At 43.8% G+C, this 27785-nt stretch overlaps 1 protein-coding gene across 1 annotated transcript; it reads right to left on the bottom strand.

Moving 5' to 3' along the window:
• Positions 1-1653: 1653 nt before the first annotated feature.
• On the bottom strand, positions 1654-23290 carry hook2 (hook microtubule-tethering protein 2). Its single transcript, XM_083648955.1, has 22 exons — positions 23160-23290; positions 21049-21131; positions 20293-20365; positions 20089-20139; positions 19759-19891; positions 18902-18969; positions 18521-18586; positions 18220-18303; positions 15836-16002; positions 14965-15105; positions 12216-12417; positions 11925-12035; positions 10997-11084; positions 10191-10257; positions 9579-9716; positions 5519-5606; positions 4196-4230; positions 4015-4097; positions 3786-3889; positions 3593-3700; positions 2372-2443; positions 1654-1932 (listed from the first exon to the last, which is right to left on the bottom strand). Exons 1-22 carry the CDS (start codon positions 23202-23204, stop codon positions 1804-1806), a joined length of 2136 nt encoding a protein of 711 aa, XP_083505081.1. The 5' UTR covers positions 23205-23290; the 3' UTR covers positions 1654-1803.
• Positions 23291-27785: the final 4495 nt, after the last annotated feature.

The following is a 27785-nucleotide window of genomic DNA, read 5'->3' as shown; positions in this document are numbered from 1 at the left end:
TCTGATAGAGGACAAATTAGACTAAAAGATAAAAGGGAAAATTAACTTAAGAGCGAATAATAGATGTATTGTTAATACAAAAAATGTGCTGTCTATTACAGATTCATCTTAAATTATATCGGCTAATAATACTCATACTCATCAGGCTTTCAATGAGGATGGGCGGGGCCGGGGAAAAAATCAAGCCAGTGAATGAGTTCCAGTGTATTGATGAATACATTTCCTTTCAGTTCAGTGGAACTATAAATCTGGATCTAGCAGCTACAAACCGCTATATTAGCTAGGATCTTTATTTCCTTATCATATCATTAAGGACTATCAATTGTGGATTTTCTTTCCAGTATTTCTACTAAACTAGGATGCCTTTACCTGGTAGTTTCTACCCTATTTTCTCACGCTCAAATCAGTTTCGAGTCTAAAGTGGAAGTGCAATTACAGTAGTCCCTACACACAACTAGTAAACACCCTGTTTCAATCTTTGGGAAGAGGGAAGGAAGGGGATGCAAAAACATAGAATAATCAATAATAAAATTCATAAGCAACTGATATTTCATCAGAATATCACTGCGAAACATCGTATGTGAGGTAATTATCACATGCCATATGGAGATGAAAGATGGATAACTTGCAGTGTGACATATCTTCTTGAGCCAAATCCATGTGTGCCTGCCTAATAAATGAGACACTGGAGAGAGGGTTCAAGTGAACGTGAGCTCAAAGCAGAATGGTGGTCTTTTGAAGAACACGTGAAGAACTTCATTCTCATCCGCCGAGGGGATATTTTTTTGTGAGGCACTGAACAAACCCACCATCAGAGGAAAAAGTGCTTTGGTGTATGTTGTGAATTTACATGAAAATTAAGTTTTAAAGAGATTCAAGTGAATAAAGAGCAAAAACAAGACCAAAGCTAGTACACATCCACGTCATTTTTTTTGCATCGTTTCAAGGTCGTGAAATCAAACAAAAACCAAAAACCCTCCAACTCCACTCTAAACACATGATCAAAAAGACAAACAAAAAATAGCTTCAAGATAAATCAAAACAAGTTCACAAAAATAAGATGAGATCTACTGACTGAGGTGAGAATGTTTGTTCAGTCTGTTATGGAGGTATTGGGTATTTTCTCCCTCGGCACTCAGATGTGAAGCGTCACAGGCGAGGCCACACAGCACAAGGCTCATCTCTCCTATTCCCCACAGTCTCATTAGTGTTTCCATCATCCTAGCAGGAGGATCAAATCTGTGACAGGCAATGGTGGACAGGGAAGACAGAGGGAGAACACAGAGGTGCATTTTTAACAAAATACCCTTTTCTCCTTCATATCAACTGCAGCCTTCCCAAAGCACCGGGTCACACCATGCCCTATTCTATACCATAAGAGAAATAAAACCATATTTAAAAGCAACAGACCATGAGTTGCAAAGAACAAATAAACCGACTTAAAAAAAAAGAAAAAAGAAGCCGAGATGGCCTCTTTCCAGGCCCTACTCTATTCTAGTTGCGGATCAGTCTCTCATTTGTTTTTCTATCAGTCCTGGCAGCTCTGAACGCTGTGAAGTTAAAACACAGCAGTACTTTCTCCTCTGGGGCTCCACAGAAAAACTCATACCATTAAGAGCCAACAGGGGGCAGCAGCAGCATGAAAAAAGATCACTTTAAAAAGGTGCAGACGATGCCTCTAGTAAAGGCATGAAGGCAAAGACACTTGGAGTTCAGTAGATGACCTCGTCTCCTCTACCAACTTCCCTCTGGCACGGTTTCCTGCCTCTGGGGTTTTCCCCGCATTCCGCATTTCCCCATGTCTTATCTGGGCTGCTGTCGCACCAGGCCTCTCCTGGTGTTGGTGGACTGCCTCTGCTGGGCCAGGAAGGACATGGCCTGGTTGGAGGGACCCAGCCGCTCGCCAGTCACTTTCTGATGGAAGCTCATTCCCTGGAAGAGGGAATGAAACAGATGCAGAGGTGAGATGTATAAGAAAGAGAGAGAGTGAGAGAGAGAGGTATACAGAAGACAGGAGGAGTAGAATAGCAGAATACAGAAGCAGATGTGGATGTTAAAACCAGCAAAACGTGCAGGGCAAACGCTGCTGCGCAGTGAAAACCTTCCATCTCCAAAATGCCAACGTTTCACTAAGAAAAGCAGCCCTGATTCAGCTTGACCACCATGCATTTTTGAGTTCATCCGGTTAGTTTTGAAAGGGTTTCAGAAGACAAACGGTAGGAGAATTTTTCTCACAACACAGAGGAGCATTTTAATCCTTGAGCTGAATTTCAAAACGTAAAAATCAGCAAAACTGGATTTGCAAGCTTTTCACATGGGCTTATACGCGTGTGTGCGCGCGCACGTGTGTGCGTGTATACAGTACACTCACCATGTTGTACCATGCACTAATGATGAGTTTCTCCTCCTGGTCATGTCTGGCTCTGCTCTTCTCATAGTCATGCTGCACACACAGAGGGACAGGAGGTCATGCATTGGGAAGATTGACAAGGCACCAATATGCTGCATAGTTTCCAATAATACAATGGACTCTATTTTGGTCAATAATGACTCAGGCAAAGACACTGCCGCTAATTCATGGGACGTCGCTGTAAAAGGCGTGTCTAACTTAATTTTAGTAATTCCGTGTATGAAGAGGCGATGTCGCAGGCTGCTGCAGTTGTAAAAGAGGTTGGATCAACTCAAAACGATGCACATGGGTGTGGTGGGGGTTTGCTTTCATTATGGCCAATTAAAAAGCTGATTTCTATCCCTTTAAATACCAGTGCGCCAGCGTTACAGCAAAGTCACAATTTCCCAACGGCAGAGACATTTGAACGGCTGCTCCAGGAGCGATTCTCCCAGGAGGTAACAGACGTGCTCGTCCGTGAGGTGCAGTCGTGCCAAGAGTGCATTTATGTAAGCTGTGCAAAAAAAAAACGTGACCAATTTAGACTATGTTTTATTTATGTTCATCATGCAGCTAAATATACTCACTAGTGAAACAAAGGGTCCCTCATCTCCTGTGCACCCTGGGCCTGTCCAACCGCCACATGCAGCTCTTCCATCCTATTTAACAGGCATGTCTGAACGGAAGCCATGATTTGTCCCTTGTCTTCGTCTCCTGTGTTTGTCTTTTGTCTTTCATGTGGTGCACTGCATAACCACAAGTGCTGTGTTTAAATAGTTTGTTAAATGGCTGTTTAAAGTGTTGAATTAATTACAGCTTGCATTTCAATTAGGAAATATACAATATTCACATTCTCATGTGACTTCAGATGCCCGTGTTCATATGTGAGCATTAATAAAACCAAGAGTGGGTCTGGTTCGAGGGAAAGATAAACTCATTATTCGATACCAAACTCGTACAGTGCCAACTGTTTTTATTGACACACCCCCTATTGCGTGAGCCCAACCCATATTGGCGCAAACTCCTTCATACGTGACACGAAAATGTAAATCTGGGCGCAGGTGCGAGATATTTGATTTGCGCCAACAAAATTGCCAATTAAATTGCGCTTGGGCATAGCATCGCTTAGCACCAGCATGGAAATAGAGTCCAATGTCTCTCTCCCTCTCTCTCTCTCTCTCTCTCTCTCTCAAAGGTCTGTACCTCCAGGTGCTGGATCTTCCTCTCTTTCTCAGTCAGCTGATTCTTCAGGGCCTGAATGTCAGGCATCACCGTTGGAGGCTGCTGGTTAGGGTCCAGGGTTTTGATCACCTGCACACACACACACAAGTTAACCCATGCATTTGCATTGACAGACACATACTGCGGACAGTGTTAGTCACTGAGGTGGACTGACCGTTCTGGCCTTCTCCACATAGCGCTTGTATCGCTGCTCCATCTGCTGCATGTCCTCATCCTTCTTCCGCAGGATCTCCTGGAGTTCATCGATCTTCTTTGCCACTGAGATGGGAGGAGACATGGGAGGAGACATGGGAGGGGAGAAAAGGAATAGGTGAGAAAATGTGTTCAATAGAGAAGAAAGAGTGGGACAGTGTTGTTGTTGCTCAAAGTGGCGGATTCCTTACTGTTGCTGTCCACCTTGGGCTCTAGGTCATCGATGACCTCTTTTTTCTTTTGGAGATCGGAGTGCGCCTCATGGAGTTTCTCCCTGGAAGGATCATAGAAGAAGAGCGTGAAGTTTCTCTGATTGTTTGGACCTCTGACAGATTGAGTGATATCAAGCCAGCGACAGTCACAGGTACTCACAAGTGCTCCTCTAGCTTTTTCTTCAGTAAGGAGGACTGAAAGGAAGAGACAAATAGAAAACGAAAAACATAAAAACTCATCAAAAGGGTACTGCATTGGAATTAACCCTGGGCGTGCGAACACGTGCACACACCCACACACAGTATTAGCTGCAAAAGTCAAGCTGTCAAGAGTTAATCATAGGCCAACTGGACAGAGGGAGGGCCGTACTTACGATGGCCTGATTTTGGCAGAGTGTCGGTGGATGGGAGCAGGCGGAGAGAGGCAGACAGAGAGGGGCAGGCGTTAACAGTGAGTCACCACAGCAAACATGGGTTAAATTGCCAAACAAGATCACAGCTTTCACAGTAGGCGGGTACCAACACTGCACTCCTTCACAGCAAATTGTTTTTCAGCAAAAGTATTTTCACCAACGTACATAGTGTGCAATAGCAACTTTTTGTTTTTATACATTCATATTAGCCAGATAAAACATAATGGGCTTAATATGGTATTCCTATCTTGGACTATAATAGATATTATAGTAGTTTTGTTCTGATATACCATAGAAAATTGCAAAAACAATGAATGTAACAGTGATTTCGGTATAGAAATCTAACTTTCACTAATTACAATCATGACTCAGCTCAAGTCCTAATCACAACATTTGTGAGTGAGAATAACCTTTTATTCACCTTATGTAGAAGAGACAGTCTGGCTTGAGAGACTAACAGGAAGTGTAAACACAATCGGACACTTCCTGGGACTCATAAACCTAGTCTGACTCATATGTGAGTCAAACTAGGTTTGACTCACATATGAGTCAGACTAGTTTGAGCAGGTAAAACAGCCGGCGTTTTGAACAGGAAGTCGTGACACAATGGTCAAGTGGGTGGGGCTACATAAGATGAATAACTGAGACCCAATGAATACATGTCATTCTGTGACATTCACTGATTGAACAACAGCAAATGATGTCGAATTTGACAGTGCCATTTTTTTTATCTTTAAGACCAATAATCATTCCTGATTCAATGCTTTGGTGACTGGTCATCTATCAGTCTGCTTTATACAGGGGCAGTGTAGAAAACATGGGAAAGGTATTAATCTAAAGCCTTAAAAATCTTTCATCCATTTCACCTCCATCTTAAATTGCGATGGTTAAACCAAACCGGGTAAGGAATTATTGATCTCTTGATTTCCCCTGGTCAATCAGGTTGATGGAAAGAACAGGTTTTTTGGTCTTTGTACACAGAGTATAAATTCTCAATATTCTACCAACTTGATTGTAGAAAACTAAGGTTAGTGATGAAGGGAGAGACAACAGGAAAATAAAGCACTCACATCCTCAGTCTTGCTGCCCTGCTCCTGGAGAGCTTTCTGGAGCTCCTCCACCTGAGAGCGCAGCTCTGAGATCTGCTGCTGGTTCAGCCTTGGAAGAGACAAGGAGAGGGAAAGTGAAGAGAAGGTAAGCACAGAAAGAACAAATGGGAACAAGAAAAAAAAATATATAGCCACAAGCGGCAATGAAAGGGGTTCAAGCCTTTTCTGAATGGATAGACATGCCATTCCAGACAAGGCTGAGAAGTTTGGGACAAATTATGCAAATAGCCTTTGATTTACTGGCTCTTATATGGTTATTACACCATAGGCCCCACCCATTTTCACTAATAGATTGCCAAAGTCCCGCCCTCTCTGGGTTAGATATAAGAACCAAGAGATTTCATCCGCCATTTATTTTTCCATAGACATTTGGTACAACGCTTATAAAAATAGTTTTACTTGGTCAAACAAAGTAATTCAGCTATATTTAGAATCGGGAGCAGGGTTTTCCACTAGTGCATACAATGTCCAGCTGGGTGAAAGTAGTAGCCAGCATAACTGACGTCACACATGCCAATTTGCATATCAATAACTACAGTCTCCGCATGTTCAGAAAGTTTTGTGATGAATGGACCATCAGTCATGAGCTTTTAATTTAGGTGACATGCCACACCCTCTCTCAAATGTATCAATAACCTTTAACATATTTTAATGAGATAGGTCTATAGATGCTACATACAAATTTTGGTGGTGATCAGTCAAACTGTGTAAGAGGAGCTGTTTTTTTTTTTTCTTCAAAACTTTCAAAAGACTATCTCAAAAACTTTTCAGTTGTAGAGTATGGTCACCTGAATAATGTGTATTATTGTGTACTAAGTTTAGCGAAAATTTGACACGGTGTGTAAGTCATGGCCTTTCAAAGTTTGAAAATGTAAGCTTTAACTATAGCATCCTCGTCAGCCCGATTTGGTCAATATTTCTGGAGCTAGTAATTTTTTTTACCAATATCTGTCATTGGGCCAAATTTGATGTCTCTACGATGTACCAACTCACGGGAATTTTCGCCAACGTGGAAGAACTAGAATGAGGAAAATAATAAACCAGGACAAAAACAATAGGGTTTCAGCCCCTTCGGGGCTTGAAGCCCTAATTAGGAGAGAAAATAGATCAAATAGATAAAGAATGAAAAGATAGTGGAGAAAGTTACAAAGACAAAAGGGAACCAGATGAAGGAAGAGAGGGAGAGATAAGAGGAAAGATGAAAATATCACTCTGTTACGTTTATATTGTGAGTGGGAGATGTTGGCAATGCATCGTGTCTATGCCTGTACATCTGCTGCAGGCAATGTTCATCTATTCCACCAGGTGTGCAGCCTGCCCATGTTCTCTTCTGTTGTACTGAGCATGCTCTGGCAGCCCCACTCCCCTGCCTAGCACACTCTACTCCTCCTGTTACTGTTGCTTAGGATGCTTCGCTTCCCACACCCTGGGCCTGGTGTTCCATGGACACACACACACACCACCCACATGTCCACATGCCCACAGGCTTGTAAACACACACACGCAGCCATGGGACAATCTGGCTTTCTGCTGTCCGTCCTCCGTTCCAGCCCACACAGCTCGGTTCAGCACACAGTCCAGAGGGCGAGTTGACATTTAGACAGATATCACTCCCACTATATCAGCCAAACAAAACAACCCTGCTCATGTTCAGGAACACACAACATGGTGACCTAGAAGGTGAATAATTATTTAATGTTCGACACCTGTGTGTGTGTGTGTGTGTGTGTGTGTGTGTGTGTGTGTGTTTTTAAATGGCCAATACCAATACCCAATATGTTCCCTCCCATATCAACTGATACCAATACTGATATGAACGAAGCTAGCACAAACAGTTAGGTCCATATGTATTTGGACATTGGGCACAATCTTCATCAGTGACTGCGTTTACATGGACTTGAGTATCCCGGTTACTGTCGGGGTTTTGGAGTATCCCGTTTTTGTGTTTGCGCATGTAAACATCATATCCCGGTTTCAGAAAGCTGGATAAGCCCTTATCCCAGTTTTGAGAAAGCCGGTTATGCGAGGTGGAGTACTCCGAAAGAACCCGGGATACTGCTGCATGTATACACCTTATCCTGCTTTCTGACCGCAGCAGACTTCCTGCGCAGGCGCGGCTTCAGTTCAGTTCATCTCCAAAAGGCAGCAGACTTGCAGGCATTCCCCCCCCCCCCCTCCATTTCATGACCAAACAACGCGAAACACACCGTGAACACCCTCCAACGCGAGGGGCTACCGTACACAACACAGCTTGCGCAAAATGACCCGTTTCACTATCACAATTTCGTCCAGTATAAAGTATAGAAGTGCCGCACGATTAGGCTACTTCCTCATCAGACCGCCGTCAGACTCCAGGCATTTTCCTCTCTAACCTCGCTGCTGTAGGTCCCGCATATACCTAATCGTTTTACCTGGAAATACTCACGCGCAAATGTCAGTGCAATTCGACTTAAAAGTCTCACTTCTGAAGCGATGAGGAAAGAGTTTTGCCGAGTTTTGTATTTCGGTGATGAAATAATTAAATGCTTGGCAGCTTAGATAGGAGAAAGCATCAAAATGCTGCCCTATTCAAGTCTGTAGTATACAGACTACAGGACGAAGGTGTTGTGACTCAAATTAAAGCCAAAGCCGCGCGCTGCGTGCAAACAGGGACACTCCACCATGAAGACGGAATCCAAGGGAATCCCACGTCTTTGCCCAAAAAAGGTGAATGACGTCACGTCACACGCACCCAATATAAGCAAATAATAATAATAATAATGACCCCGGTTTGTATTGTAACGATCACAGGCGCCTGCGCAAATAGCATGCAGTGATCAGTAACCAGGATACTACTACTTATCATGTATACAGGGATATGAGTAACCTGCTTTCTCTCTCTTCCATGTAAACGCCATATCCCGAATATGATCAAAACCAGGATAAGCCTCATAACCGGGATACTCAAGTCCATGTAAACGCAGTCATTTTGGCTCTGTACACCACAATGGACTTGAAATGAAACAATATGTGCTTTAACTGCAGACTTCCAGCTTTAATTCGGGGGTATTTACATCCAAATCAGGTGAACAGTGTAGGAAATACATTACATTTTAAGGGATCAAAATTACATTTTAAAGGACCAAAATAGTTGGACAAACTAACTAATAATTATGCAATTGTCAAAATGGTTTCTTTTGACAGAATATGAGCAGATAATATTGCCCAAAACATTTCAGAATTCATCCTGCTGCTGTTGTCAGTAGTCACATCATCAATAAATGCAAGGGAATCAGTTCTATGAACAGTCATACATGCCCACGCGTGGACATGTATGACTGTCAGTTCAATTTCCATTGACAGCTATACAGTATATGCCCACGCGTGGACATGTATAGCTGTCAATGGAACAGGTTCCCTTGTATTTATTGATGATGCAACTGCTGACAACATCAGCAGAATAAATTATCAAGTGTTTCGGACAATATGATCTGCTCATATTCAGTCAAATGCTTCAGAACCCATTTGGACGATTACATGATTATGTTAGTTTGTCCAACTATTTTGGTCCCTTAAAATGTAATTTTGATCCCTTAAAATGTAATGTAATTCCTACACGTTCACCTGATTTGGATGTAAATACCCCCTAATTAAAGCTGGGAGTCTGCAGTTAAAGCACATATTGTTTCATTTCAAATCCATTTTTGTGGTGTACAGAGCCAAAATGATGAAGATTGTGTCCAATGTCCAAATACATATGGACCTAACTGTATGCGCATTCAAAACAGGTTAAGCCTTTCAGACTATACCTGTACATACATATATTTTTAAACAAACTAGAAATACCATGTTAGCTTTATTCTGTTGCCAAGTTGACAGTTGTATTAAGTGACAGATATTGGAAGTGGAAGCTGATACCAACCGATAGCGATGTGTCTGCCGATATATCGGTGCATCCCTAGCTGTCACACCTCCCTTAAAACCATTGGGTCACACAAGCACAGCACATACAGAGCACACGCGCACACAAACAAACACCTACCTGTTTTGAGTCTCCAGGATGTTCTTGCTGCGCTGCGCCTCCTCCAGCTGAGACTGCACCTCCACCAGTTTCTGCCTGTAGGACTCCTCCTGGACGCACAGCATCTTGTTTTCACTCTGGAGACGCAACACCGTCTCCCTGCGGAGCGGACGGGAGGAGAGGACGAGTGGAGGGAACGGGAGGAGAGGACAAGATGAGAGAAAGGAGGTGAAGAGAAAGTTGTCAAGTGGGAGAGAAGAGACAAATGGACGTCAAAGTGAGAAGGACAGAGGCAAAAGGTCTGTGTTGAGTTGACCAAGCCCACCATTCAACAACGCCCAATACGCCAACTGCACAGGCTGCCATGTGGCCCCATGTTTGAAGCCAATTGCGCATTCTAGTTCTAAGAATAAACTTTAGCGGCTGGGGGAGCGGGTACAAGCACTTTGTCATTGACTATATAGAAACTGAATATGGGCCATGAGTGGGCTAGAGATTTTGACACCAATGCATGTCTATTATGGGCGTAGGATGGAAAAATGTCATCTGTTATGCCTACATTTGTTTGCGAGATACATATCCACCCCCACACCCCAACCCACGCCCACAGTTATGGCATAATAGTCGACATACTTGAACTCAGTAGGCATGATCTCTGCTGCTAGGTTTCCTACTGTGCCAGCGCTGTCACACAAGCCTCCTGCAGAGAGAGACAAAGATAAGATGTCAGGGTGGAAACTCTTTTCCCAAATTTGTAGAATAACTCTGATCAGGATCTTGATGTCACTTTTATCCAGGATTCAAAGAAATATTTCACACTGGCAGATTACCTTTTCCTTTTTAAATGCATATACTTCTAGGGTGGTCATGAATAGACTGCTCTTGAGCTGTAGTCACCACCAACTCCTTCACGTTCTTTCAACACGTATGTCACAGCAAAGTCTATATTAGGACGCGTTTCATTCTGTGTGTGTAAAGTCATTTTCCAGTTTTTAGCTGCAACCACCAACTCTTGGTTGGTGCCAAACGTGTCAGAACGCCCCACTGTGTATATAATGGCACTGTGGGGAACAGGGATACAATGCCTGTAAGTGTCTCAGGCAGCCAGAATTTCATGCCCAGGTCCCAGGTTCTAATCCCGGGCTTGGCAAATGTACCTTTTGTGTTTGGCTTCACAGAACCAAATAGGTTGCAGCTTATCACGACTTATGTGCTTGTTGATATTTTGAGCTGGGAAGAAGAGCAAAGACTGAATGGGGCTGGTGTTAGTAGATTCCCACAGCTAATGTCGATGGCTTACTGCTCTTGAACTGCTATGGAGGGCAGGCACACTGAAAGGTGAAGAAGATCCTCTAACAAATGTGGAATACCGCTTTTAAGTATTTTACCATCTTGCAATTTGTGTGGTCTTTGTGTCCAGAATGACCACAACAACTCACCTGCTTCAGTGAGACACTTCTGTTGGACTTGGGCACACCTGAGCTCATCATTTGTCTCCCGAAGTGTGTCTCTTTCTGAGATCAGACGCTGAAACACACAGCACCACGTAACACAGCTTTGTCATTTTATCTATGACGTTTCATATCCGGGGATAAGAGCGGCAATTTGAGGGAAATCAGAATTTATTTTCCATACGAATAGGCGTCTGAAATTAGACACGGTGTGCCAAAATGTTTCCCATACATGGAGTTAAGCCTGATGTCAGAATCAGAATCAGAATCACTCTTATTGCCACAGTATGCAAGATTACATACGAGGAATTTGTCTTAGTGTCATTATGCAGCGTAGCGGTCGTGTCAATATTCAGAGATAAAGAAATAGGAAAAGCAACAAAAAGACAATCACAACATTGCAAGTGCAATGTCCTGATGGGATTACTACTGCAGGGCAACGTTGGTAATGTAATTGTACGTTGCACATCAGTGATTTTGATAAATGATCTGGATGGCATATATTACTGTATTACTCTCATAAATTACTGTCAGATTCTGGAATAGGTCTATGCAAAGTATTTGTCATTCATGAATTACATAGCTGAATGTGGGAGTTTGCTGAAAAACGGTACGGTATGTTAATAGCGTGGCAACTATTGCTCCTGCGGGGATACGCACTCTGCACTAATCACAAACTACGCTGACTGAATCACTGCATGACCAGACCTCCTCTAGTAAGACTAAATGCCACACAGACAAGTGTGTGACTCATGTGGTGACACACCATAATATGAGACAGGGCCACTGCAGACACAATCTACAAATTGATCAAATAACGGTAAATGTGCTTATTGAGTGGCAGGCACACATCCTTTTCTACCACAACTTAGCATCTACTACCCGCCTGCCACCAGCGCAAAGTTCAACCACTCACTTCTTTCTCCTTCAGCAGTGCGTCATATTTGTCGTGAAGGTTCTTGTACTCAAACTGCCACTTCTCAGCTTTCATGGCCTCTGCCGAGTGCTTGGTGTGGAGCTCTTGAGCCTGCAAGTCAGAGAGCATGACAACAGACTGCGTTGGCCAGAGCACTCAAACTGCATGGATTTCAACACACACACACAGGTCAGACCGTGTTTTCACCCCCAAATCACTGCATGGCAACAACTTCAAAAGAGACATTTTTAAACAGGCACTCTCCCTCCTCCTTTCTAGCCCCCGGCTCACCTGTCTCATGTAGCTGTCCAGCTGATTGCGGACGGCGTTGGCCCTGCGGAGCTCCTCCTCCAGCTCGCAGGTGCGCTGCATGTAGACCGTGTTGCGTTCCTCCAGGAGGCGCACTTGTCTGCGCAGATCTCCCAGGTCCTCCAGCTTCCTCTTGTACGTCTCCACCAGCGCCTCAAGCCGGCTCACCCGGTCTGACGAGTGCCTGAGGGGGACGGGAGGGAAAGTATTGGAGTATGAATATGACTTGTAGTTAGACGGAATGCATCCGGGGTGGATTTCTACCAAAAAAAACAGTTTGACGTAAGTCAATATCAATGCATGAAATTCATATTAGCAACGCAGATGACACAGAGAGATGAATGAATGTCTGTGCGTGAGCGTATACTGGGTGTCACGTCTCGTGTTCTGACACTGTAAACTGCTAATTCCCAAGCTACTGCTTGGAAGGAGTTTTATTCACAACCAAAGTGGTGCTTTTGCAAACTGTCTCAAAGTACCGTAAATTCCGGACTATAAGCCGCGGCTTTTTTCCCGTTTTTTGGCCTTTTTTGCCCCCTGCGGCTTATATAACGGTGCGGCTTATCTATGGATTTTTTCCAAAAAAAAAAAAAAAATCTCTCTTTTTTAGCACTCTTTCTAACTATAAATCCACTTCTGTTTTAATTTCCTCTCTTGCCCTCTTTTAACAACATAACATAACATAACATAACACAACACAGGTAAGCAGAAAGAAAAAGACGAAGCAAATCACCGCCATGAATGAGGAAATGACTCACCTGCTGGAGGCTGGAGATACACGGCTTGGGCTAAACTTTTACTCCGTGAAACACTATCGATTAAGTCCGACATCGCTCAGAGGTTTGAGCAGCTTGAAAACAAGTTTGAAAACGTGCAGAAGTCCATCCACTCACTCACTAAAGAAAATAAGCGAACAGAGTTTCTAATGCGGAAAAGCGCATCAGCGCACTGGAGGACAAAAACAACACAGTGAGTCCGAAAGTGGATAAAATGCAAAAACAAATCGAACCCCTGCACACGCAGGTTGATGACTTAATCAGCAGGAGTAAAAGAAATAACATTCGCCTGATCAATGTAAAAGAGGGAGCTGAGATTGGTGACATGGACGCTTTCGTGGCAAAATCCTGTGTTACATCCTGGACCTGAAGGAAGGCGAGAAACCACCAGAGGTGGACAGGGCACACCGGGCGCCTCGGCCACGTCCAGACCCCGGCCTGCCACCGAGGGCCATCTTCATCCGCCTACTCCGCTGGCCCGACCGTCAACTCATCCTCCAGGCTGCGGGGAAGAAGCCCCTCACCTGGGAGGGTACGCGCTTTTTCGTCCGGCAGGACCTCTCCGCGTTGGTGCAACAGAAACGCGCAACATACAACAGCATCATCGAAAAGGTTAAAGTCAATGGATATCGCTTTGGCGTACTGTACCCAGCGAGACTCGTCATAACCATTGATGGACAGCGGCGGAACAAGAGCTCAAAGTGAAACTGCCGAATATCTTTTGAGTTGGACTGGTCAATAGTACTGTGAGTAACTAAAATAAAAAAATAAAAAACGGAATTCTCTCTTCTTTAGCACTCTTTCTAACTATAAATCCACTTCTGTTTTAATTTCCTCTCTTGCCCTCTTTTCACCACACCGCGGACACTGTGTGCACTGTAAAAAAAAACAAAAAATACCATTAAAACACCCGCGGCTTATAGTCCGGTGCGGCTTATATAAGAAAAAAATAGTCAACTTTGAAGGTGCGGCTTATACACCGGTGCGCCTTATAGTCCGGAATTTACGGTAATTGTATTTTCATCGTCATCGCGATATGAAAATGCGCGATGAACACATCGCAAAAGTCACGTGTTATCGCAAAAAAAAAAAAAAGTGCACCTGAACGCAACATGCAAGATACCGGCTGAATAAGTGTCCAAATGTTCATGTCATTCTGGCCAATACTCCACTTCTGTTATAACATTTCAGTCTGGAATATGGAATATCTTTCAATAATCGTTATGACTAAAAGGCTAAAAGTAATCTCATGTGTAAGAAATTACTGTTCTACATTGAAGTAAAAATGTAAATAATTAACTTGTTGGTTTTGGATTTTTTTTTAGCTTCAAGAGTGAATTTTTGTTCGTATGACCCTCAACACAGGCTTTGAGAATCCCGTGCCACTTACTGATACGTATGCTTAAATTAACACACTCATATTTCAAAATGAATTTAGGCCCTCACTGTAATACTTCAGAAGTTGAATTTGAAGTTCAGCATTAATACATTTGTCATTTTTTGTCTTAGATTTACCTTTGTGTGTTATTGCAATATAAAACTACATAATTGAGAATTGATTCTAGATTCTGGAATCGAGAAGCGTTGGAATCGAGAATCGATTCTGGAATCGGATAGTGACCCCAGGAATCGGAATCGGATCGGATCATGGCTTAACCGGGTCGGAGAACCCCTACCCATTAATATTTTTGTTTATAGCATTTTTTTATTTATCGCAGGTCATATCGTCATCGCAATATTGAACAGTGTTATCGCACATCGCAGCTTTTCCTCATATCGTGCAGCCCTAATTCAGACTTACAATAAGTCCAAAAGTAGAATAAGATTAAATTCCTAGATCACCATAATTACAAGGGGAACCAATAGTAAAGGAGAGTAATGGGTTGCAATATCCTGTGACCATGCAAAATGGAAGCTAGATCTTTCCTCTGTATGGACACAAGCACCGGTCTCACCTGAGGATGTCCATTTCATCTTTGAGGGTCTGGGCCTCCTGTGCCAGGCTGGTCAGCTCTTCATTACGTTGATGCAGGTTCACCACCTCGCGCTCGAGTATCTCTCCCCGCGCACGCATGTCATCTCTGCTGTTCTCCAGTCTGAGAGGAAATTAAGTGAGGGAACAGAGACCAGACCAGTGGTTTATTTATAACTGACTAAATTGAATAGACCCATTGTAAGATTCTAGACAGAGCTAGATGGCTGAAAAGTACAATTTGATATGCATTTCTGCATGATGGAACTCGGAAGTATGATGCATTTTTAGTTAACTGAACAACTACAGTACATTTTGTAAAAGTTGAGTGACATCTATGTATACATCAACATGTTAATCTGTGTGTGTCTTTATCCTTGAGGGTTTACTTATGCCTTATGTACACATTTAACTTGTATACGTGAAGGTTAATTACTGTCACAACACTGAGAATTTTTAGAATGCCAACTAGCAGGCTTTACAGAAGCTCACAGACAACAATGATAATGAGAATGTGTGAACACTTCTCAACTGTGCTGTGTAGGGATGGCAGACTATGTAGTTATTTTGTGAGTTGAGCGATAGACTTACGAGTTCAAGAGTTAAGTAACTCCTCTTTATGTTATAAAAAGTTATCAAAGAACTTCTATTCTCGGACAAAATATATAAATTCAAGCACTTTCAATGACCGATGTCTATTTAAAAAAACCTTCAAGGCCTTGATTGCCCCGCACTCCCCTCAAATTCACAATCTTTCTAGGATTTCAAGGAGCCGTGGGAACCCTATACAGCTCAGCTTGTCCATGTGAATGTACATCTTGAGTGATTCCCACTCTGTTGTCCAGGCAGCACACCTGTAGTTCTCCTCCTGAAGCTGCTCCATCTGGCTCTGCAGGAGGAGCAGCTTCTTGCCGGTGATGGCAGAGGTGGAGGTGTCCAGAGAGTCGGAGCGGCTCAGCTTCTCCTTCAGGGAGCGCGTCTCCACCTGCAGGCTCGACTTCTCTTCCAGCGCCACCGACAGCTGTGGAGAAAAGAGAGAGAAATGGAAGACAAAATTAAAATATATATATAATGTAAATGGTTAAAGGGTAAAGAATGGGGGGTGAGGTACTGGGGGAGCTGAGATAGAGGAGATGACAATGCACAAAGCAGGGTTCCCACACCTTTGTCAACATCCAATTCAACTTTCCAGGCCCAATTCCCTCAAATTCAAGGACACAGATCAAGGTGAATTACTGTTACAACGCTGAGAATATTTCATGAGAACTATCAGGTTTTACAGAAGCTCACAGACAACATTTAAAAATAGAGAGGCTTGAATGTGTGAACACACACAAAAAATTAAATGAACTTCAATTTCAATTCTTTCACAAAATATATGAATTCAGCACCTTTAACGACCCGTGTCTATTTTCAAAACTTTCGAGGATTTCAAAGACCCGTGGGAACCCGAACAAAGTGACACAAATCTAGAGCAGCACAAAGAGGAATGGAGAGAGAGAGAAGAGAGGAGGCAGAAGACGCAGATACAGAAAGAAGGGCATGAGAAAAGTGCTGAACACGGATGGAAAGACTCACACATTCTCCACAATGCTGAACACTGTGAAAAACCATTTCACATCTTTCTAAAAATGCTGAAGATGAGAAAGCCACTAGGAGAGGACAGATTCACAGAAGAGAAACACAGCAACATACAGCAAACTCACCAGCTTTTACACGTGCTTTTTTTGTTTGTTTTTCATTTCACATGCACAGTCATCAAAAGGCCAGTTAGTCAGCTGGTATGCAATGGTCTCAGGCAGATGGGACTTTCTCAAGAGTGCAGTTGTTAGCATTACCCTGAGGCCAGAACCAGGCCCTCGTGACATAAACAGATGAATGTGCATTAGCCCATTTAATTTAGGAGTGCCGATGACAGTGGTTACGCCATTACAGTTGAAGAGGGAGCCATTATAAACGTAGGCTGATGAAGTTGGTCGGACTGCGACAAGGAGAGACTGAGAGATGTTTTGTGAGTGAGAGTCAGGCTTGACACAGGCCAGAGCTGTGTGTGGGCGGGGTTACAGTTAGACAAGCTGGCATTCCAATATTTAAAAAAAGGGGGGGGGCAGTGTATACTGTACTTACTTACCTATGGGGCATCTTTCCGGTAGGATTACAGCAAAACCCTACACTGAACTTTAAGGACAGATTGCATGCTTTAGCACAGGACTGGTAACAGTAAATAACTTTCAAAACAACACAAATGACTAAGTCCTAATGTGTGGGCGAAGTAGCTAAACAAACAGGAGGGATGAGAGCTGTGGAAATGATTGTTGGCCACTGCTCAATCCTAAAGTAATGGGTCAGTCTAGTCTTGATGTGCAACTATAGAGCACCGCAGGAATGAGTCCGGAAGTATACTTCCGGGTTCGTCAGGCAAAAAGTGAATGGGGTTTAGAATGGGGATTTCACTTAAATGCATAAAATAAGGTCTGTGCGGTTAACAAAAGTTTATGGGGATGCGAATTTGGGTTCAGCATGATAATCTTTATAAACGTGAATAACTTTTATGACTTTTGGAACATAAATGTGTGGGGGGGTTTTTACGCGATTTTTAGAAACCGCTTCAAAAGGCATACAAGTTATTCACATTTGTGAAGAGTATCATGTTGAACCCAAATTCGCGTTCCCAGAAAGTTTTGTTAACCACAGACCTTATTTTATGCATTTAAGTGAAATTCCCATTCTAAAACCCCAAAGACTTTTCCGCTGACGAACCAAAATGGCGGCGATTTCTGGATAAGCCTACAAAAAGACGTCCCTGCGTTACTCTATTGACTAGAACTAATGTACTCTTTAATGGAACCTGAATTTGTCCCTTTCCAGTCGGTGAGTGTGGCGCAAAAATAAAGCAATGTTTACACAACTCACCATCATAGGAAAACAAACCAAATCTCAAGCAAGCTAATCGATAAGGGCCAGAGGCAGAGCACGCTGCAGGCCAGGCACACACATTCAACAACATGCTGAAACCACAGCACAGCAAAACTAGACCTCAAAGTATTTGACAGTCTATAGGGCGCAATCGGTTTTTATATTACTCCAAAAGTAATAAACAGGTTGACTTTTGAGATAAATCCAATGGTTCTGCTAAACAAGTGAAAGATGAACAAAACACCGCACCGTATGCCATTTCAAATACTCAGCGACCCTTGTTTGCCACACTAGACACATGAACCCCACTCTCTGTACCAACCTGGTGCTGCAGGTCTCGACAGCGCTGGCCCAGGTCCTCCTTCTCATCGGCCATCTCCTCGCTTAGGAAATAATACTTCCTGGACTGCAAACACAGAAGAAAAAGAAGAAGAACACAGAGACGGAGGAGGTGTCATACTAGCCACAGTAAAATGGTGTCAAATGAGTGAAAGCGCTAGAGAGAGAGAGAGAGAACACAAAAGAAGGATGTAACTGATCTGCCGAGTGAACAACACGCATACCGGAGGAGAGTACAAGTGTTACGTATTGAGCAAAGCAGAGAGAAAAGAAGAGAGTTCCACCTGGTAGTCAAAGTCCCCGTAGGTCTCTGGGCTTCCTGGTTCAGATGAAGGCTCTTTTGATAACAGCTGTAACGAAAAAACCCAAGAAAAAGTCAATGAAAATAGCCAGTTCAAACTCCAGGAAAAATAAAGATCACGCGGACACTAGTGTTAGCGTCAACACAGAGAGACAATAGGTGATCTATTGCCTGTTTTACAGTCACATGAGTGCACACTAAAGATATCCTTATTCTTGGAAAAACCACAGAGAAGGGATTCTGGCATTCCGTTCAGTTGTGTGCTTATCCGGATTTGATTTCTTTGATTGTGAATCTACCATGACTAAGAGCTGGGATAACGCAAAGGAAGGAGAACAGGAGGATAACGGAGAGGCTTGCTCACCTCCTGAATGGCTGTCATGACGACGTGCTGGACAGATTCCTCCAGAGTCATTATCTGCTGGATTTGCTCTGTGTGTAGGGAAGGAACCGTGATGGTGCAGCCAAATACGAACACAAACGAACAATAAACACTCCTCAAAAACACACAGGACAAGTATTGCGCATCAAGCTACTATTTAGATAACAATGATCTGAACTAGGCTTGGGCCGATTTTCGATAATATTGAATGTCGATATATCTCCAGAATATCACAATAGTTCCAGAATATCACTTTTTTTTATATATATATATATATTTTTTTTTTTACAGTTTTGCACAAACCTCCTGCTGCCAACCTTTATTTCACTGCTTACTGTACATCATTGGTACTGTTAAGAGTGTTGTATTTGTTGCTTCAAAGGGAGAGGTAAAGAAAGCAAGTGAATAGCACCAACCTCTCAGTCCTTTATTCATACTACTAATCATAATATGTAATGTATATAGCTGAAACTTAAAATACAACAATGTATAATAATAATCATCGCCATCACCATCATCAAAAACGGGGAGGGGAAAACGGGGCGCTAATATTGTATTGTGATATTTTGGCTGTACTATATCGCAATATTTAAATTTGGATATCGCCCAAGCCTAATCTGAACCATTTTTCTCCTTTTTAATAGTAATCCATAAAAATATGTTCACTGTGGGGAAACGGCATATATTCGGTTTATCAAACTCATGTGATCATTAGGCCATTTCTGAGATGAAACATGCATCATAAGATCGGAGTTAATCCCGTGTGTTATTTCCATGGATGGCTGCCTCTGCTTTGTTCTGAGAGTCTGCCTCATACTTGTCTATGGCAGACAGCTTACCTTGCTTCTTCTCACAGCTCACAGCACAGCCTAGCACCAGCTGCACCAGCTTGCCCAGTTCCGTTACATCTCCCATCTCGCCTATCAGGTTCACGTCTGGCAAGTGCTCATCTGACACCTGGTGACCAAGCACCTATTTGTGGCAAGATAGAGTAAGGTGAGAGATGAGGGTTGAGGTACAGTAACAGGAGCAACAGGTTGGTAACAATGAAAAGTAGAATTGGGGGACTTCCACCATGAGATACATGAGCATTCACACAAACTGAATATAACAGCAAACTCTCCAGTTTACTGGAGGGGTCAAGTTATGGTGTAAAACATGATTCTTACATCATGGTAATACTCCAGCATGCTCTGAAGAATCTTTTTCAAATTGCTGACCTGAAAGAACACAACAAAATCAGAGCAAAAAGTCATAAATTATTTTCATTTGTGCAAAAATAACAAAAATTCTTAGTTTAGACATGTTGGTCACTTCGGGTTGCCATTGGGTAGTCTGGGTATTCTGTCATGTCCTGCTGTTTCAAAAATTACCTTCAGGCGCCAGTTGGCCCCACTCTCCTCCTTGATCCTGCCTAGCCATGCCTCATTAAACCAGGAGGGGTCTCTGTTAATGAGAGCACAGGAAAACACTGTTGACAACAAGGATGCCACACATCTCTGGACATGTAGACTCACAGGAGGCCACAGGGCAATACAGGCCTGCGTTTCCCTTCTGTAAGCACAGTGACCTTTGAGTGGGACAGGTCATCATCAAAGACTCTCTCAAATGCTACACATGGGAATAATAAACTTGCTGTGAACTAACTCCAAAGTTGACTGACCTTCAAATAAAAGAACATTTTGTTTGATTCAAAAACAGCTGTGCTGTCCATTTCACTTTGGGGTATGTATATAGGGAGAGAGAGTACACAAATACCCCACCACAAGTTACAAAGGTCATCAGACTTGGACAGATCTGTTTACACAAATTCACACCTACGCAGAAGAATTCACGGCCGTGAGCGGGAAAGTTCACTTGCACATGTCAATAAAAAAAAGCTTACCTTACAAATCCCTGCTCTAATCTTTCATGGTTTTTTATTTTGCATAGATAATGAACCCGTGTAATTCAAATGTCAAATAACCGTAAATGATACAGATATGCAAAACAGTGCAAACTCAGTGGTTCGGAATAGATTCCTACCAGCAGCTGCTAACTGAGATGAACTCGTGAATTTACCTGTAGGTAATTCAAGCACCATCACAATAGCAAAGTAAGTGTCAAAACACAAATAACTGTGCCCTTACATTCTGTGTAGAACATGTGCAATAGCCACTCCACTTGCTAGGTCGTGCTTGCTGCTGCATGAAGGCACCTGAAACGTCTGGAGCTGGAAAGGTTGAGAATGAAGACATTAGGAATTATTATTACAACAATGATTAATCTGGCCACCGCAGAGAAGTAGAGGAGCTGGTGAGGTGGTGTGAGAACAACAACCGGTTACTGTAACATCTCAAAAACCAAAGAGCTGGTCGTTGATTTTAGAAAGAGCACTAGCCTCCTCTCCATCAATGGACAAGTGGTTGAGAGGGTCATCTCCTTCCGGTTCCTCAGGACCACCATCCATGAATCCCTATCATGGGATCTCAACACCAGTCTCAAGATCAGCAAATCCCACCAGCAACTTTACTTCCTGCGGCAGCTCAAAAAGTTCAGGGTCAGTCAAGCAGCCATGACCCACTTCTACAGGGCTGCTATTGAGTGTGCTCACCTTCTCCATGCTGGTCTGGTTTGGTCACACAACCACTCAGGACAAGACTCGGCTGGAAAGAGTATTATATCTAAAATCATCGGGTGCAGTCTTCCCTCACTGACATCACTTTATTCCACAAGAATAATCAGGAAGGCTAATAAATTCATAGCAGAGTGCTCTCATCTGGCACACTACCTCTTCAACCTCCTCCCATCAGGCAGGAGATACAGGAGCATTAAGTGCAAAACATCTCACTTCAGAGATAGTTTGCAATGAATCATCATTATGTATTACCTTACCTATATCAGTGGTTCTCAAAGTGGGGTCTGGGGACCCCTTATTTTTACAGTCTATGGGGGACCCCCACGGGTCCTTGAGGAGGGGTTCCAGAGGGTCCCCAGCAAAAAAGGGAATACTTTATTTTCACTATACTTCCATCGTCATGGGTTTCATACACTTTCTGTAATAAAACATCTAAAAGCAAAAATTGTATCTGATGGGGGACCCATGGGACAAAATCTGATCAAATGGGGGTCCATGGTCTAATTTGTGTCAGTTTAGGGGTCCTTGACGTGAAAAAGTTTGAGAATCACTGACCTATAACACTTTAAACTGAATGCACTTCATACTGGATATGATGCTGCTGTGCCTGATGCATTTTTTGTGTTCAATGTTGATTGTTTGTACATTGTGTGCTGCTGCATTGTCTTTGTCTGACAGTGAACCAAGACAAATTCCTATCAACTATGTTGACATGGTAAATGCATTTGTTGAATCTTGACTCTTAAAGTAAACTGATCAAGAGAGATAAACAGTGATGAGCAGATAAAGACTGAGGTTGTAGTACCAGTCAGCAAGGGCCCCCAAACCACTGTTGTTGTGATTGTGAATAATGAAATGTTTGTAGTCACCTTACCCAGTTAAGATAGAAGGGTTAAGGGGGGGGGGCAGTCTTATAAATTGGTGTATGGTTCCTGTAGTCGAAAACAATCATAATGGGTCAAATCAATGTTACAAGTCAACTGTGAAATACTACCAAGGGGTTTTAACTAGCTAAACCACTTTATATGTTCCTACTAGCTGGATAGATATATGTTAAGCTAAAGCAGTCAAAGGGACTTGAGGGTCAATAAATCCCACATTTTAAAACAGGCCTAAGCTATTCAGAAAGCTATAATGGTTTAACCGTGCCCGCTCTGTGAGGAGAATGGTCAAACAGGTGGATTTTCTCTGAGCTTGAGACCGGTATGTTGGACAGACGTTATTGCATAACAGAAATAATTCAGAGTAGACTAAACTGTGTGGACTGTATTAACAGGCAAGTTTCGCTTACGTTGTGTTTGATTTGGTAGCGTTACACAGAGGTAAAAGGTAAAACAAACAAGCAGAAGAAGCCAAGTAAACTTCCAGGGCTAACGTTAGCTTGGCTGGCTAACGAGTTGATCGTTTCAAGCTAGCCAACTACAATCGTGTTAACTAATTAACTTCAGTTAGCCTATCAACTGCACGTGTCAATTAATTCTGGTTAGGACTGGCATTGCAACCGTATATTGTATCTTATTGTGCGCCACCACCTGCTGTCACCTGCAAACCAGTACCCAGTAGCCACCGGGGCTAGCCTCGCTAGGTAATCTTAACGTGAACGTTAGCTAGTGTCAAACTTACCCAGTTTAATAGTGAATCACATAGCTCTGCTTTATCCAGACTCATTTTGGTTTGTCCGCTGATAAGCTGAGGTTTGCAGATTTGCAACGGAGTCTGCACTCAAGTCAAGACTTTACTTTGTTATGAGTCGCACTGCTGACTTCCACGTCACTCTCTCACAGCCATGGCCTCCTCCTGTCTCTAACCTGCTCTCTCCTTCTCGGTTTGCGTTTCGGCTGCTGTTATCCAAGCGAGCCTCCGTATTAAGAACGTTGGCATGGCAACGGATTAATTTGAGGACAGTCTGTCACTACTTGTCTGGTCATGGTAAAAACAACAAAAACAAAACAAAACGAGGGGGGGGGCTAAGTCAGAGGATAAATATATGATCTGGCACGTGTCATCACAGTTTTAGCTACTGACAGCTTTCTCTTGTTCAGGCACAATCACATTTTTAGCATTATTCTAAATATATTTGAGGTAGACAATTACAACAATGTATGCCGCCTGGTGCGCTTTTTAGGGGTTCTGCACTCAATTAGCTAGTGATGTCAATTGACATCATTACATTGTATCAGTTTTTTGATTGCGATATGAAAAAGTTCCTTAAAGCACCACTAGATGGCTCTAGTTGACAGACAGCTATGGAAAGTGGCTCCCCAAGAGCTGCAGTCCAGTGTTGCACAGTTGACCATGCATGCAGGCAGGTGTTTGTTAGCGGTTTCCAATATTCAGATATGCTGTTCTGACAGTAAATGGGAATGTCAAAACTGCAATACAACTGCTTAATCAATAATTTAGTTTACAGTGAGATGTTATAACAATGGCTTTTCATCAATTTAATATGTGACAATTTCTGTGAATTTATATTCCACATTTAGGCAGATTATTTCTTGTAATCTTTAGTCTCTGGACTATACTGACATGTCACAGCAGGTTCAAGAAGGCTTTCACAAAGGATTGTACTCAAGAATTCACACTGGTTTGTGACTGACATCTGTGTGTGTGTGTGTGTGTGTGTGTGTGTGTGTGTGTGTGTGTGTGTGTGTGTGTGTGTGTGTGTGTGTGTGTGTGTGTGTGTGTGTGTGTGTGTGTGTGTACGTGTGTTTGTGTGTGTGATCAGTTATTCAGTTCATTGGAAGTGGCAAAGCCAAAATACCGGTATTAAGTGCGTGTGCGTGTGTGTGTGCGTGCGTGCGTGCGTGTGTGTGTGTGTGTGTGTGTGTGTGTGTGCTGTGCGTGTGTGTGTGTGTGTGTGTGTGTGTGTGTGTGTGTGTGTGTGTGTGTGTGTGGGCGGGGGGGGGGGCTTTTTTAGCAGCTTTCTGTGAGAAGTCTCTCGTATTATTATTAACATGCTGATACACACGTAGGCTACTCCCTTTCCTCGTTAATATCTCCCTGCCCACACGTCCTGCTTTCTCCGTCCCCTGTCACACAAGTCACAGCGACCAATCACACACTGAGTGAGATACTGCCCACTACTTCCTGTTTGCTCTGGGCCAACCCGACCAGTGAGTCTGCCAAGTGCGTTTCCTCATCCACCCGGGCTTTCAGAACACCTGTGTGTGTGCGAGCTGAAGCAATTTGCTCCACTTCCGGCCTTTCCCAGATTCCAAACCTGTCCAACGACTGTGCCCGGCCACCTCATAAAGTCACACCGCTTTACTGGCTTCACCATATTCGTCTGGGCCAGAGTTCCTGTTTTTCTAGACGGTTTCGTAGCCAGTGGAATGCACATGTTTACCCATTCCTCTCCACTGGCTATTATTACACATGTTCAAACACACACTGGCTCTTGTTATCTCTCAGCAGTTTCTAGTGACACTGCGATTATAGAGTTTCAGCATTCAATTTGCTATAATTCTGTAAAGACATCGGTATGAAGCCCAGTACATTGTGTTCAGAAGTTTTCGTAATAATCTGTTTGTATGTTGCCATTGCACTACAAAAACACACAGCGCTGTGTCTGTTTCACCTTGCCTGGTTCCCATTGGAAACCTTCTTTCAGTGAGGTAATATTCCTCTCTCTGCTCTGCCGTTAACTCTGGCTGCACCCTCTGCAAGGCATCGCAACAGGGGCAGTTATGTATACTTTTGGTTAGGGGGAGAAAGGGGCAGTGAGGGGGGGGGGGGGGGGGGGGGGGGGCTCCTTAGCTTGAGTAACCCTGAATGGGATATTATATGAGACCTGGGAGGAAGTGAGGTTCATGGCTTTGGGGGGGTCCAACGGAGAGGTTAGTCACCCACCGAGGGAGGGGTCAGGGCTGACTAACACTTCAGTGGCAGGAGGTATGGTGGGGCGAAAGGGGTGTGTGTGTGTGTGTGTGTGTGTGTGTGTGTGTGTGTGTGTGTGTGTGTGTGTGTCTGCTTGTGTGTGTGTGTGTGTGTGTGTGTGTGTCTGCTTGTGTGTGTGTGTGTGTGTGTGTGTGTGTGTGTGTGTGTGTGTGTGTGCGTTGGCGAGGCTCGAGCGGAGGTTGACTATTTTTGTCCCACTCCTCTTCCTCCGCGCTTGATTCCTCTTTTCACCCGTTCTCTCTCTGTCCTTATTCCCCCAGATGTGTTTCCTTCCTGAAAGCAGTCGAAAAAGCAGTACTTCGCCTCTTTTCCAACCCCACACTGACGCACTTCAGCATCCCTCTGGGGAACTGGAGGAGGGTGGAGGTGGGAGGGCCAGCAGCTACGATTGAGTAATTATTCCTTTTTTCTAAACTTGTGGTTTCCCTGTTTGGAAAAAAAAAAAAAAAAAATCTGGAGATAGTTCCTCTTTTTTATGTTGAAAACTTTACCAAGAGCAAACCATCTCCTGTGATCAACACACTCCAAGGGCACATAGCGTATCATTTAGCTACAAATCATTATTCCTCCATGTGCAGTCCAAAATATAATGTAGCCCTTTTGATAAGAGGGTTTTTTTGTTTTGTTTTTGTTTTCATAATTGACACAAAGGCCTTACATATGGTGTTTCATGTCTGACCTTCCTGGCAACACTTCAGTCAAGATTAACGAAACAAACCGTGAGCCCTGAAAGGCTTCTCCGCACGCCCACACTTGTGGTTTGGGGAAACAAAGCATGGCTGCACCTTTAAGTCAAAGAATGCCAGCGATCCGCCGCTCAGCCACTGTGCCCAGGCATTCACTGCTGGAATGTGCTGGAATGTTGGCAGCGGTTTCCCCCCCCCTCCAGCTTCCCCAGGTGTTACAAGGGCAGGAAAACAACAAAACCTGGAACAGAGATGGACGGGCCATGAATAAGAGTGTGGGGGGGGGAGTGAAAAACACACAGAAGTCTAATCAGAACGCCGCTTCTAGACATGAGGTCATTCGTAGGCACACACTGTCAAGGCATGTAAAACACAGTGATTGTAAAAAAAAAAAAAAAAAAGTCCCGTCTGTGATTTATGACCCGTTCTGCCTTATCGGTGTTCTCCTCCCTCGCTCTGCAACCACAGATTTATGTTCCTGGTAATGGCAGGTACTCGATAACCTCGCCCCGGAACCCGGCCGGGCGAGGGAGTGTTCATTATGAAATAGGCACGCAAATACTAGACAGCCGGGACCAGACTGGCTGCTGAGCCACACAAAGGGTGTCTGGCTTTTGGACCCAGTTTTGAACTCCCACAGTTGCCAACGCGAGAGGATATGGAGTGGGTTATAGTTCAGTGATTTCACTCTTCTGTGGTGACTCAGTGATTAGCCAGTGTTGTGTCTGCGGCACCTCTTGAAAACAGCAAAGTTTTGCCCCGGGGGTTATGCAGTCGGTGCGAAGTGACCCTCATACTACTTATCGATCTAAATCTTAACATGACTCATGACAACAGCACTCTGTTCTGCTCAGGCTCGACCCCGCAGCAGGCAGCATCGAACCAGAGGCCGTGGCCCTGGAGGAGGAGGAGGAGGGATCAGCTGTGATGAGTGGGCGTGGCCCTGGAGGAGGAGGAGGGATCAGCTGTGATGAGTGGGCGGTGGCAGGCGCTCCCACCACAGTCATACCATTGTCGGGGCATCTGTGCATGAGTAAAACAGGTGTGCTTTCACTCGCTTTTACTCTCACTGCACAAGACACTTTTTGTTTGCTGCTTCTTGTGTATCAGTTATTCTCTCTCTCTCCCTCTCTCTCTCTGCCTCTCTGTTTCGATCTCTCTCTCTCTCTCTCTCTCTCTCCCCCCCTCTCACGCACACAAACAGGCAGCACATGGCCAGTGCGAGTGAGTCACACACTGGTCTGGTAACAAGTGCCTCTTCTTGGGAGAGTCCCTTCCATGTGTCCCTGTGATTAGGGCCGATCCCCCAGAGGGTATCAGGTGCACTACAACTCTGGGCAACGTGAGGGCTGGGATCCATTGTCTCCAGGTTCACAATGAAAGCGAACACATGCCAAGCACACTTGAAAGGCGATACAGAGATGAAAGGGTTCTTCACGGCAACTTGAACTGTATCTAAACCAAAAAGACAGTGACGGCGGCCTAGTTCCAGTGCTTTTTGTCGTTTTGATGCCCTTGTCACATGACACGCCGGTGTGTTGTGTGGTTCGCAGTGCATCTAAAAATAGAAATATTGAAGTGTATTCTATGAGACGTTAGGACCCTGGCTGGACTAACTAGGCAACGGAGTGTATTGGGTAGCTGGTGCTGACACGAGTGTCTGCCT

This window comes from Poromitra crassiceps, assembly GCF_964638095.1.
Source record: "Poromitra crassiceps genome assembly, chromosome: 13".
NCBI classification, from domain to species: Eukaryota; Metazoa; Chordata; class Actinopteri; order Beryciformes; family Melamphaidae; genus Poromitra; species Poromitra crassiceps.
Note: the sequence above shows the minus strand (reverse complement) of the source record. Positions and strands in the feature narration are given on the sequence as shown.